This window comes from Pecten maximus, chromosome 6, assembly GCF_902652985.1.
Source record: "Pecten maximus chromosome 6, xPecMax1.1, whole genome shotgun sequence".
Lineage (NCBI taxonomy): Eukaryota > Metazoa > Mollusca > Bivalvia > Pectinida > Pectinidae > Pecten > Pecten maximus.
This window is the reverse complement of record NC_047020.1, coordinates 40,184,071-40,198,272: the sequence shown is the minus strand read 5'-3', so window position 1 is coordinate 40,198,272 and position 14,202 is coordinate 40,184,071. Positions and strand designations below refer to the sequence as shown.

The window sequence follows — 14,202 nt, the reverse complement described above, 5'->3', positions numbered from 1 at the left end:
ACCCCCTCAATGTCTTTAGAGGGTATACTGAATCTGCTTGTACCCCTCAGTATCTTAAGAGGGTATACTGAATCTGCCTGTACCCCTCAGTATCTTAAGAGGGTATACTTAATCTGCTTGTACCCCTCAGTATCTTAAGGGGTAAACTTAATCTGCCTGTACCCCTCAGTATCTTAAGAGGGTATACTTAATCTGCTTGTACCCCTCAATATCTTAAGAGGGTATACTGAATCTGCCTGTACCCCTCAGTATCTTAAGAGGGTAAACTTAATCTGCTTGTACCCCTCAGTATCTTATCTGCCTGTACCCCTCAGTATCTTAAGGGGTAAGGGGTAAACTTAATCTGCTTGTACCCCTCAGTATCTTAAGAGGGTATACTGAATCTGCCTGTACCCCTCAGTATCTTAAGAGGGTATACTGAATCTGCTTGTACCCCTCAGTATCCTAAGAGGGTATACTGAATCTGCTTGTACCCCTCAGTATCTTAAGAGGGTATACTTAATCTGCTTTGTCTATCCGCTGAAACTTTTCCAGGCGCCTCCTAAATTTTATGAGCCAGTTTTAATGACACTTTCCATATATTTGATCTACCCCCTGACATTGTACATATAGGTATTACATGTATGTTTCATTCTGAAACTTTTTTCAGATATAATTATGCTCCTTTGTTGAAAAACATACAAATCCATGTTTTGACAACTTGTAGGCTCATAAACCAATTTCTGCCTTTGATTTTTTTTTTTAATTGGAGATTTACTTTTACGTAGTTTTTTTCTTATTAGATTTCAGATCAGAGGTGTAATTGGTCAAAACCATTCTGCAAATAAAATCTGTAATAATTGAAGATACTGTTTGTACAAAAATGCACTCATCATATTAATTTCTGCTGCCATTGCAGCAATTGCAGGGATGTCAATTTGGTCTGAATTCAGCCATTGCTTGAATAATCTGAAAATTGGTTATGTGGAAGTTTTGAAGGATGTTGATTAAAACTTTTCAATTTACAATAACTTCAGCTTTAAAGAGTTTAGCATCACGGCCAGCAGAGGGTATAAGACTAAGTTTTCTTGGTATATTCCATATCATGATGTAATTTCACTCACTTATGATGTCCGATCTCTAAACGTTTTCCAATTATGATATCAGCAACAGGATTTCATATGAGTGGCTATGTCATACAGAATTTATATAATGAGTTTAGTAAATTCCATATGACAGAGTCACAAGTGTAATGATTTTGTTGATCACAAATCTCTTATTTATGGGAATGTTATGTAAGTGAAAATCTCAAATCAATTTGTATAAAGGAAGGAATTTCTCGACCTGGAGGGTATGTTTTTCTCTACAGAAACAATTGTGTGGTGTCATAAATACTCTCCGGTAATGTATGACATCACAATAGACATCATAAATACTCTCTGGTAATGTATGACATCACAATAGAATTAATACATATATTTATTACAATATTCATGAGTCAAAATGGAAGCAACATTTAACACGCATTTATTAGTTCTAATTTTTTCCTCATCTTCCTTTCTTCTTTGCTCTGGCTGATGGGTCCGGGAAGGTGAGAGGCAGGTTCAGCGAGGCAGATGTAACAGAAAACGACCGCTCCCCTTCAGTTATAGCCTTCTTGGATGTCAGAGTGCAGCCTAGGGCACGGAAATGGTTCTGTACTCTGTGAGAAAAACACGATTATATTAAACAGGAAAACTTTGATGCAATATTGATTCGATCCTGCAGAGGATCAATGTATTGTAGAAACAAGGACTACTTATATGTATATAGAGATATATCTATCCTTTAATAAGACCGGTGGGGCGAGGTGGTCGTGGTCAACATTAGCAATAGACAAGGGTGGGCTTATCATCAGACATGGGTTTATTGATCTATGAATTATACGAGTATGTTTACAATTATCAACCTGTTAAAAACTGATGTAAACTACTTTAAAGGGGCATTCCTTTGTTTGAATAACGTTTAGGTAGTCAAAATTAAACTAGTAAAAGTAGTTAAAGTAGTAAAAGTTATAATCGACCCGAAGTATCACTAATTACCGCAAAGACATACGGTATTTGAATATGATACGCCTTTTTCCTGAACATTTCGGTGTTAATTTCATTATTTGTAGGCACAAACACTCATTTAATCATCGTTTGGACATAGATTTCATCAATAGAAATTGTGCATATTTCTGATGTCTGAACTATAGAAATTGTGCATATTTCTGATGTCTGAACTAAGGACTTTAATATATAAAAATATAGTAATTACAGGACCAGACTAGATGTGTTGATGATTTATACGATGGAATGCTTGGAATTACAAAATATTAAAGGATGTTTCTTAAACTGTTATCTCTCTTCAAGGAGAGTTTTAATCCTTCATTGCCTGTATCACCTCTATCAAAGAATTATCTCCCTTCTCAGAAAGAGATTGAAAGCTGACAAATGCTTCATCAGTTGTGCTACCTAAAAGAAAATTATCTCCCTTACCAGAAATAGATTTAAACTTTCTTCAGTTGTGTTACCCAAATGAAAGTTTTATTTCCCTTCCAAGGTAGAGTTTTAAATCCTCATTCATTAGCACGCTTGAGATAAAAATTATCTCCCTTCCCAGAAAGAGACTTAATCCTGCATTAGTTGTGTTACCTAGATGAAGGAGTTATTTTCATTCCCAAGTAGAGTTCTAGATTAAAGTTATCACCCTTTCCAGAAAGAGATTCAATCCTTAATTAATTGTGTTGCCTAGATAAAAAGAGTTATCTCGCTTCTCCAATGAGAGTTTTAATTTTGTTATCTTCCTTTCAAGACAGAGTTACCTAGATGAAAGAGTTATTTTCATTCCCAAGTAGAGTTCTAGATAAAAGTCATCTCCCTTTCCAGAAAGAGATTCAATCCTTCATTATGTTGCCTAGATAAAAGAGTTATCTTTATCTCCCTTCTCCAAGGAGAGTTTTAAACTCCTATTTAGATTTTTTTTTTTTTTTTTATCTTCCTTTCAAGATAAAAGATTATCTACCTGACTAATGAGTGTTTTAAATCCTTCATCAATTCTGTGACTTCCACTTCAAATTCATCTATCATGAGACACAGCACCAAAATATAAGATATTGTTTTGTCCTTCAACCGAGCTGGCCTGCACCTGAAACAGAACAGAATCACAATAACGTCATATGTCAGACTGACTAGCTTTAAAGTAAGCTACACTTAATCTTCTAAAGACACATAATTACAGTAAGTATAAAGACACATAATTACAGTAAGTGTTTTGGTGAATCTGGATGAAATTTTAAAGAAGTTTTTGTATCAAACAAGGAAATCTGAGGTTTGAAGGGGGTAAACAAAATAAAACAAAATTGGGCATAAAGAAAGAACAAATGCCCATTAATTATCTGAAATCAGCAACATTAACATAAAAAATATAGTTATATCAATTTGATTTAATGGGAGCTGGGTAACAGGCCATACATATACCAGGGTACAATCTCTCTCCGTAAAGTACAAAAGTCGCACATGTCAGGAGAGTGAAGACATGGAAAGTGAACTGACGAAATGGACCAGGATATACCATCACATGACTGGCAGCCAACGGGAGTATAACAATGATGTAGTCACCAGAACCTGCAGCTTACCTTTTTAATCTGCCACCGGAGTCCACCTTCAGAGTGAATCTATTCAGTAGCTGTTCAATTACAACTCCCGGCCACTCGACAGGTAATGGCACTGCATCACAAACATCATCACAATGCTTATTAATCAGTCATTATACTAGAAACATTCAAAGATTTACAATTTACAAAAGGGAAAAGACACAGAACCTATTGTTTATGAATACCCTGAAAACTAAATCGGGTATATAATAGTCACTTTGAATTCTTCCATCCATTTATGTGTACGTTGTGTTTTATACCCACCTCTCTGTGTGATGACCCGGGTGTTGAGTGTTATACCCACCTCTCTGTGTGATGACCCGGGTGTCGAGTGTTATACCCACCTCTCTGTGTGATGACCCGGATGTTGTGTGTTATACCTACCTCTCTGTCTGATGACCCAGGCGTTGTGTGTTATACCCACCTCTCTGTGTGATGACCCGGGTGTTGTGTGTTATACCCACCTCTCTGTGTGATGACCCAGATGTTGTGTGTTATACCCACCTCTCTGTGTGATGACCCGGGTGTTGTGTGTTATACCCACCTCTCTGTGTGATGACCCGGGTGTTGAGTGTTATACCCACCTCTCTGTGTGATGACCCGAGTGTCGAGTGTTATACCCACCTCTCTGTGTGATGACCCGGGTGTCGAGTGTTATACCCACCTCTCTGTGTGATGACCTGGATGTTGAGTGTTATACCCACCTCTCTGTGTGATGACCCGGATGTTATGTGTTATACCTACCTCTCTGTGTGATGACCCAGGCGTTGTGTGTTATACCCACCTCTCTGTGTGATGACCCGGGTGTTGTGTGTTATACCCACCTCTCTGTGTGATGACCCGGGTGTTGTGTGTTATACCCACCTCTCTGTGTGATGACCCGGGTGTTGTGTGTTATACCCACCTCTCTGTGTGATGACCCGGGTGTTGTGTGTTATACCCACCTCTCTGTGTGATGACCCGAGTGTCGAGTGTTATACCCACCTCTCTGTGTGATGACCCTGGTGTTGAGTGTTATACCCACCTCTCTGTGTGATGACCCGGGTGTTGAGTGTTATACCCACCTCTCTGTGTGATGACCCGGGTGTTGAGTGTTATACCCACCTCTCTGTGCGATTACCCGGATGTTGTGTGTTATACCTACCTCTCTGTGTGAGGACCTTCGTGGTGAGGTTGTTAAGTGTGAATAGGTAGTGAAGATACAGTAGACATTTCGACTTCTTCCAACGCTCTTCCTCTGACAACGGCAAGGTCATAAGGTGACTTGTAATGTACTCAGGATATCTGCAATGAAACTAATGTTACTAATGGTACTAATGAAAGTATCTTTTATTTAATGAAGTTATGTCGCAGTTGACAAAGAAACATCCTTGATACTTGATTTCGCTGAATAACATACATGAGGCCTGTCGACGATGTCTAGACCAATAGGGTAAAGTATCTTGCTCCTGGATGCAATCAAAACTGCACAGGATCGTACATAACATCAGCTTCTATGAGAACCATAAATCTTACAGCTAGGGACCAAACACTTTGACCTTTTTGACCTGATATTACATTGTATGATACTCTACTGACGGAGCTATTGCTGCCCACTTGTATAACAGTAAAGGATATTTTAAATAATTAACATACCAAACCAAACCTTTTAAATGTTGATTTGGATCCACAGACTAACAAAATCACAAGGAATACAAAAGATTTAAAAGATGTATCTTACAGAGATTTTCCTACAATTTTTCAACTGGGTCCAGGGTATGTTGAATTGGGAATATCTACATGACAAAATGTGACATTGGGAAAAACAAAAAAATAGTGAAATTGGTAAAAATTTCAGTTTTTCTTTGATGAATATTGCCTTTATATCATTTTGTTACACTGTATCGATAGCTGTTTTTTTTTATTTTTCAAAAGTACTTTATTATAAGTCTTTGTAGATAAAACTTACTTAATCATTCAAAAGTGACTTTTTTAGTGGCAAATTTGGAATTTTCTCAAGAATTTTTTAAGGGAATGGGTCCTTTTAACGGACCCTGTTTCTATTGTAGGAAAATCCCTGTCTTCTGCGAAACTCATTGCTTAAAACCACATGAGATAAACAAACTCTGTTGTCTACGTACGTATGCTGTTCCCTCCACTGTTTGACCTGTTCGTAGTTAGAATCAAAGAACACCTGGGCAGGGGCAGTTAATGCTTCCATTTCACGTGGACTGATAACTGTAAAAAGGGAAAGTAATACAATGTATGATACCATTGTTCTTCAAAGGTCAAGGTCATTTAATGAACATTAATGAAATTAAATTAATTTCAAGGTCAAGACTTGATACACCATATAATCATCTTCATAAACTTTATAGCTCATGGTTGATATAAATATTCAGTGAAAGGAGAGGAAAAATTAAACTCCCAGACACGGACTCGAACCCGGGACCTCCGAATTCCAGATTGACGCTCTAAGCATTTGAGCTACCTGCTGGCCATCCGCGCTCGGCCCAGTCCAGATTCGCTACATTCCTGCCTCTTTCAATAAAGTCTTTGACCGCAAAGACTCACAGAAGACCCTATACAAGATCTTATTTAACTGGGCCCTGCAAACTTCAACATCTGGCGACATAACTAGATTGTCACCGACACAACAATAGCTTAAAGCGAAATAAAAAGACAAACTACGTGCTGTGATTATATATCTTGTCACAGCTATTCAAAATCAAGTGAACGCATCTTTGAAAGAGCAACCAAAATAAATTCATTGGATTACTAGATTACTGATCAACTGTTAGGGAATGAAATACTTAGTGTTGCTAGAATATTTCAACATTTCAGCGAGTCATGACATGACCAATATAAGGTTGAGGTGATGAAATCAGAAAAAGTTTCTGTAACATATGGTAAATTGTGACTAAAGTTGATATGAACTTTCTGAATATAACCTACTGTAGTTGTGGTAGATAAAATAAGCTAAATGAGTGTTAACAGCCGCAAATGCGCTACCCGTCATTGTTGTATTAATACTGGTAGTAATGTTATCGGCCGCAAATCTGGTACCCGGCATTGTTGTATTAATACTGCTAGTAATGTTATCGGCCGTAAATCTGGTACCCAGCATTGTTGTATTAATACTGGTAATAATGTTATCGACGCAAATCTGGTACCCGGCATTGTTGTATTAATACTGGTAGTAATGTTAATCGGCCGCAAATCTGGTACCCGGCATTGTTGTATTAATACTGCTACTAATGTTATCGTCCCTAAATCTGGTACCCGGACATTGTTGTATTAATACTGGTAGTAATGTTATCACCGTAAATCTGGTACCCGGACATTGTTGTATTAATACTGGTAGTAATAACAATGTGGACACTCACTGTCATGGAGCCTGTAGACTTCCCTTGGTGATGTAGCTTCCTTGTTACATGGAGGGATGCCATCGACCTGATCTTCAGCTAAAACAGAATTCAATCTCCTTTGAGTGGTGGCAGTGGCACAGTTAGCAATGAAAACATTCTCAGAACTTTTTTTATGGAATGTTGATCTGCCAGTTTTTTACTGGTACATTGTGGATCGCAAAGCTGATGTGACATGGCAAGAAGTCGCAAATATAATGCATCATTAGGGCTCCTAGCAAAATCTGAGAAAGCATGCGACTTATCACTGATTCTTATTTACAGATATCGGTACATATTTCGTAGCTTGTGTTTCTATGAAAACATGGCATTGCAAATGATACAAATCTCCTCACATGTCAAGTATACCAGCCGTAATTATCTTGCAATAAGCTCAGAGGCCGAACAAAAAACTCTTGCAGCAAACACAGAGGTGAGCTGGGAGCAGGGCAAGGACATAAAAATTTGTTATCATTTCCACCGAACTGCAAATTATGTTTTATCAAGTTGGTTTGTTACAAGCATGGGCTTATTGGCAGATAAATATTGGATCTTTAATGCATTTTCACTTAATATGAGATTCTATGAAACGAGTCTCAGAAGTTTTTAGTTTTGCAAACTTTCAAATTGGCAAACAAAAATTAAAACAATGAAGTAAGATTCATACAATCTCACATAAAACGAAAAACAAATTTAGGACACTTTTTCATCACATAACTCAGAAAACGTTCATTTTGACAGGTTTTAAAGTCAAATGTGGCAAACATAATTTAACGTAGACAGCTGATCTATAGAACAATTGATGTCAGGGTATATTACACAAGTGACATATGCAAAAATATTACAGGGACAAATTCACTTGATAACTTGCTGATTATGTGATAAATATTAGATCTTAATTGGTATGATACTAATTTATTATTATTATACATACATGTTGGCCTTTGTTCATAGGAGAACTCTGATAGGGCCAATTTCATTGCTTATTTTAATTACATACATACCCTGCGGCCTCGGTGTGTGTGTTTGTTGTGAAAGGGCTTGTTTTGCAGCAGAGTCCATAATAGTCTCCATAGATTTAGCAGCAGATTTGTTCCTCAAACGATTCTCCATGGCTTTCTGCTTCTTCTTACTGCCAAATGCCTCCGTCAGGAAGTCGTTCTGCGGTACAAAATGAGGAATGACCACAAGCAACACTGATACAGTGTATCCATATATATCAATGAAGCCCATTAATCTCAGTGCTGAATTAATATCATAGCTATTACTGGCCTGATCTACCTACTCTGTCCATTTTCATAATGGGGAGAAACTAAACTTTCAGAAAAATTCTTCCTCAGTTCATTTTTAAATGTTTCTTGTTTGTTTGGTGGGTTCATCGCCCCATAAACAGCCAATATCGTTTTGAGGCAGAATCTCCATGTAGTAGCTGGTGACTACCTCACTGACCAACATACAGGAGGCCCGGTGCATGTCATATAGAGCAATTAGGGTAAAGTGTCTTGCCCCAGGAAATAACCATAACAGACCAGCCCATTTCTCAGTTTCTTGAGAAACACAAACCGACACAGGTAGGGAGTGTCAAACCACGCATCTCGGATCTTCACCTGAGGTTATGTAGCTAGCATTCTAACTGACAGAGCTATTGCGGCCCCTTGATATAATGTTTCAAACTGACTGCCACTTGATTTTGCTCAGGAGTGTACTGGTTTTATCAAACTTGACATAAGTACCAAAATGTTTAAAGAAACATCTTTATTTCTATACTATACATTTCGTCTATACACAGGTCTCTAGATACTTTACCTGAGGTGATTAGGTACATATTTTAGCAGTTATATTATTTTAGCGCTTTCTCACTATAGCTATAGAAGCATTACACTAAATTATGATTGCGCTAATTGCACTTTCAATACACTGTTTCTATATATAAAAAATGTGTTAAAATTTGATATCGCTAAATACAGATATGTGTTAAAATCTCAATGGGCTAAATAAAGTAAGTTTACAGTAGTTCCATAACACACAGATGTCTAGATAGCTGAAGTGTTAGACAAACCTTTTCCAGAAAACTACGGGATAGGTCTTCTTTCTGACTTTCCTCTGGGTCATCACCTGTGGAGGTTAAATAATTTTTAAGAACAAGTTTTAAAATGTTCACCAAATACGAAAAGAAACTGCTTTCATTTTCCCAAATAAAAGTACATTATATCTTTCATTCATGTTTTCAAATAAGCAGAGGCCCATGGGTCTTATAGGTATATGCATACATGTATTGATAAATGAGTTTGGCTTTTAAACTCAGATTTAACATATCTGACCCTTATAAGCATGTTCAAAAGGGCCAATGGTAATAAAACTGCAAAGGGACATAACTCAGTAAGTCATGATTAAATCAGTCCCCAACTCGACAGAAATCTTATTAATATTAGGTTGCATACCAAGTTTCAAGAAAATCTGTTCATATTTACTCAAGTTTTCATGTTCACAACGTCAAATTGTCATAAAGCTACAAAGGGTAATAACTCTGTAAGTTACGAATGAATCAGACTGATTGTCAAAATCATCCAATATCCTATTGATATGAGGATGCAACCAAGTTTCATCAGAATCTGTTTATATCTACTGAAGTTATCGAGATCAAAGAATAAGTTAATGCATGATGGATGACAAATGACAGAAAACACACAAAAACAGACAAAAGGCCATACCAATATGTCACCATGAGCCCATGGCTTTGTTTTTCATTTGTATTCTAATTTAGATAATGATTTGTAAAAATACAGTTTCCTTCGAAAATATGCATTTTTTTTCTCCAATGGTTCAAACTTTCATAATTTTACCAAATATTTAGAAATTAAGATCGGAGTACAAATGTACTAGTAAGTAAAAAATTTGTGTAATTCTTAATTTATTCATATCTACCAAATTTAAACTGTTGTACTAGTCCATAATAATGAACGTATTTACCTGGAATTTTTGGTAACATGTTGAAGATCTCAGCATCACATATTGTCATTTTTCCAGTGTCTTTGTTTCTCACGCCCACATAGTACCTGTAATATGAAAAATATTATCAGACATTTCAGAAAGATACAATATTTAATACGTACCTCGCTCGCGAAGTTTGATTGGACAAGATGGTGTCTTCCTTATGTTAATTACATTGCATGCCGACAAGAATCTTATATAAATGTAAAAGAAGATGTGAAATGCAACACCCAGACTGGGACTCGAACCTGGGACCTTCAAACTCTAGACGGATGCTCTAACTATTTGAGCTATCTGGGCACCAGCGCTCTGCCAGGTCCAGTTCTGCTACATTCCTACCTCCTTCAAAAAAGTCTTTGACCCCAAAGACACACACAAGACCATATACCACCTTCCGCGGGTATTTAGTTGGGCACCAAAGTAACAGGAGATGAAAAATGCAACAACCAGACCAGGACTCGAACTCCAGACCTCCAAACTCTATTTGGACACTCTTAACCATTTGAGCTACCTCACCACCAGTGCTCAGCCCGGTCCAGTTCCACTATATACTAATTGCATAATATGCATACTATCATAAAACATTTGAAATATGTGCCATTATTTTTGTGCAACTTACACAACTAGAAATGTTTTCACATATTCAGATCCCTGTTTTTTTTTATATTTATGAGTTATCTTTCAGAACAAAAATTCTTACTTGCAGAAATTCTGTGATCTGTCAGCCGACACTCCAAAGTTCTGGCCAACATATGCCATCTGCTCTGTCTCGGCTACCTACAAGGTACAAACAAAGTCAAACTCTACAATTTCTACAGTTATTCTCAGTAAATTCACTTTTACACTTGATTTTGATTTTTGTGGTAATTTATTACATTAACTGCATTCCAATACACAAGAGATTTCATATCAGGTAAATGAAATCGCATGTACATATATTTGAATGCATTTTTTTTTAAATCAATTATCAATATCCTTAAACAATTCTAGAAAATGTATACATATTTGAATAATGTGGGTTTTTTTGTTTTTTTTGGGGGGGAGGGGGGGACTAATGCCAAATTACTTTCTGGTTGCAGAATATATACATTGTAGGCGGTTATTAAAAATCAATTTTGGGACCATTCTCCAAACTCAGCAAAAACGCCCACCCAAAAAGTAAATTTTATTTGTTTTTCAAGTTCAATGCCAAAAAAAAAAAAATCAGAAAAATCAGAAAAAACATAAACTAGCATATTTTCATCACTTTCATCTCCATTACAAATAACTTGCATCTAGGTGAACTGATGAAAATATCTACCCGTACCTTTTTCATCTAAATTTCATTGCCCTTTGAGCTGATTGCTCTGATACTGTTTGTCAGAATTACTCACAAGGACGTCGACTTGTCACATATTCCCAACCCAAAGTCTGTACATATGTATATGATGCATATATATACAATACTACCTTATTTGACCTAATAATTACACTACATTGTACGTGTTTAAAAAAACACAAAAGGGGAGCCCTTCATTTAAGCATTGAACGGCTTTCAGTTGGCATTCATATTGACTATGAATGCCAACTGAAAGCTGTTCAATGTTTATATTTACCATCTGCGATTTTTTATTTGTCGTGCGATTTTTTTTTTGAAATTTTCAAATACAAATTTCAGTTGGCAGTTCATAAGCTGGTGAACTCGCAACTGAATTGGTAGGGTTATATAGTGGCAGTGCCATACAATGGTAAATATATAACCATGTACAAAGACAAATTTCTGTGTGAAATCTGGGTTGGAAAAAAATAACTTTTACACACATTTTGAAGTGAACACAAAAGGGTTTTGTTTAAAAGACTGAAGATTATATTGGCAGATCAGAGGTAGGGGACTTTTATTTGTTGAAATTTGCACACCCATCCTCTTTTTATATGATTTAATCACTGCACCAATCCTCATTTCATGAAAAGGAATGGGGTGTGCCAGTAGGGACAGGTGCACTTATTAGGTCAAATATTGTAATAATACATGTATGTACCATGGGTTGTGAATTTCTCCATGTGGTATATTATAACTTACAAGGAGTTACCTTCATCTGATGAAATCCTGATTTACCTACCAGTAACTGTTTCTTCCTTTTGCCACCAGGACGGTTCTGTGAGGACACAAAGTGGCCAATTGACAGGTCATCACATCTCTTTCTATTTACCTGGCCATTTGAGAAGTTTGCTGGAACACAAATATTGTATCAATTTTCATACTTCAATTTGTAGTGATCTTCCACTGCAGCACATATTCTGATATAGGATATGAACAATTATCATAACTGCCTGTATGGTGTATAAGTATATATACCACAGTGGATTTATTTGATTTTTAAAAACTGTAAGCTTCATTAACAGGTACCGGTAATTGAAGTATTTGGAGGAAATCACCTTTGATCACATTTGATCAGGTAATCAAACTCCAGCTTGGCTAGCTTTAGGTGAAAGGCAAGTTAGTTACCATTTGGCCACCCGGCCACCTTATTTGATTTTTAGCTTGTGACACTGCTATTACGAATAACAATAAAAAAGAATAATTCTTTAAACTAAAGGTATTCAAATATAAATTTTTTGGCAACTCATACAATACTCTGTCATCTGACAACAGAAATTGGGACATATGTGACGTAAACGAACAAAGGCCAGGACAATACATGTAACACTCTGTAGACTAGATTTATAGGTGATTAAACCTAGGGTCAGTATACAGGAACATACAACCAAATATCAATAATCAATGAGATAAAGCACTGTCATACAGTGACATGAAGAAAGTCCATTTCATTTTTTTAAGTCATTGTTTTTTTTCCAGTGCCTCCACCAAGGATCAATTCTGGGTCCTCTATCTTATAATGCTGGAAAAATCCTCTGGTCCTCACTAGCCATGTCCTAGCCAAGCACATATATGTATTCCCACTCCAGGAAGGAACTTGTTCCAAAGTTTTCCTTGGGTACAAGTAGCAATGAGGTTTGTGCCTGTGAAGCAAGATTCTTTTCTGTATATCAGTACATGTATAGTAGATAAACTGGCTTAGAGACAGTTTACTGGATCAGAGACCTCATTTAGTGACACAATTCACTAGGTCAGAAACCTGGCATAGTGATATGATTCACTGGCTTTGAGAAAATTAGTATGAATTAACAATATCACACAAGGAAAACTAACAATTGGGGTGAAAATTTCTCTAGGGAAATCAAGAGGCCAATATCCGGTCCCAAGTGTGCCCAAATAAAATTACTGACTGGATCAGAGAACTCCCACCGGCTTAGAGACACAGTTCACTGGATCAGAAACCTTGGTTAGTTATTGACACAGTTCAGTGGATCAGAATCCTGACTTATGTAGATGGTTCATGATCATTTGTATGTAGTGAATGATTATGATAATGACAATAATCAAACATAGAGTTGAAATCAATATAAACAAAAGCAAAGGGGTTTGTAATGAATTTGTTTATATTGATCTCGACTCTATTTTCAATTCATATCGTTATCATAGACCTTTTCATTCATTACCCAATTAACCCCTGTGGTGGATCAGAAGAAACCTGGCATGGCTTGGTAACATTTGGTCAGCTGTTCACTGCATCAGAAACCTGGTTTTGTGAAAAACTTCACATTATCAGAAACTTGGCTTAATTACACAGTTAACTCGATCAGCTGATTCATAATGACGCGGCTCACTGGATCGGTCAATACAGTTGTAATCTGGTAATAATTGTAAAGGGATCTACCAATTCTCTCCCTATGTCTGAAGCAGCAATAAGGTGCGCTCTTCCTCATCTTTCACTCAAAATGTCGTAAATGTATTACCTATCAAAACCGACTTCCTCTCACTAGGTACATCTAGTGTCACATCCGTCATTGTTGTTCCATCAAAGGTAAATTCTTATCATAAACCATACAGTAAACGAGAAACTTTTCACACGTGTGAACTTTCGGAAGTTATTGAAAGGTAGGTAATATTAAAGACGGGCAGGATTTTTGTCCGAATATTCAAGATGCATTGCACACGTTCAATAATATTTTTTGAAGATGAATGATTTATCAAACACCGATCTTCATATGTTTTTAATTCTTTAGGAATATTGATGTTCTTGAATATCATAATTCAGTTTGTTTTTCCCTTAAAGCCCAAATTGATGTAGA

General features: G+C 36.6%; 1 protein-coding gene across 1 annotated transcript; it reads right to left on the bottom strand.

The window, feature by feature from the left end:
* Positions 1 to 1,490: 1,490 nt before the first annotated feature.
* LOC117329770 (DNA-directed RNA polymerase I subunit RPA49-like) lies at positions 1,491 to 13,998 on the bottom strand. Its single transcript, XM_033887900.1, has 12 exons — positions 13,867 to 13,998; positions 12,129 to 12,238; positions 10,730 to 10,806; positions 10,009 to 10,094; positions 9,098 to 9,153; positions 8,043 to 8,199; positions 7,021 to 7,098; positions 5,776 to 5,872; positions 4,800 to 4,939; positions 3,638 to 3,728; positions 3,025 to 3,147; positions 1,491 to 1,681 (listed from the first exon to the last, which is right to left on the bottom strand). The coding sequence occupies exons 1-12, from the start codon at positions 13,916 to 13,918 to the stop codon at positions 1,528 to 1,530; spliced, it is 1,221 nt and encodes a 406-aa protein (XP_033743791.1). The 5' UTR covers positions 13,919 to 13,998; the 3' UTR covers positions 1,491 to 1,527.
* Between the last annotated feature and the right edge of the window lie 204 nt (positions 13,999 to 14,202).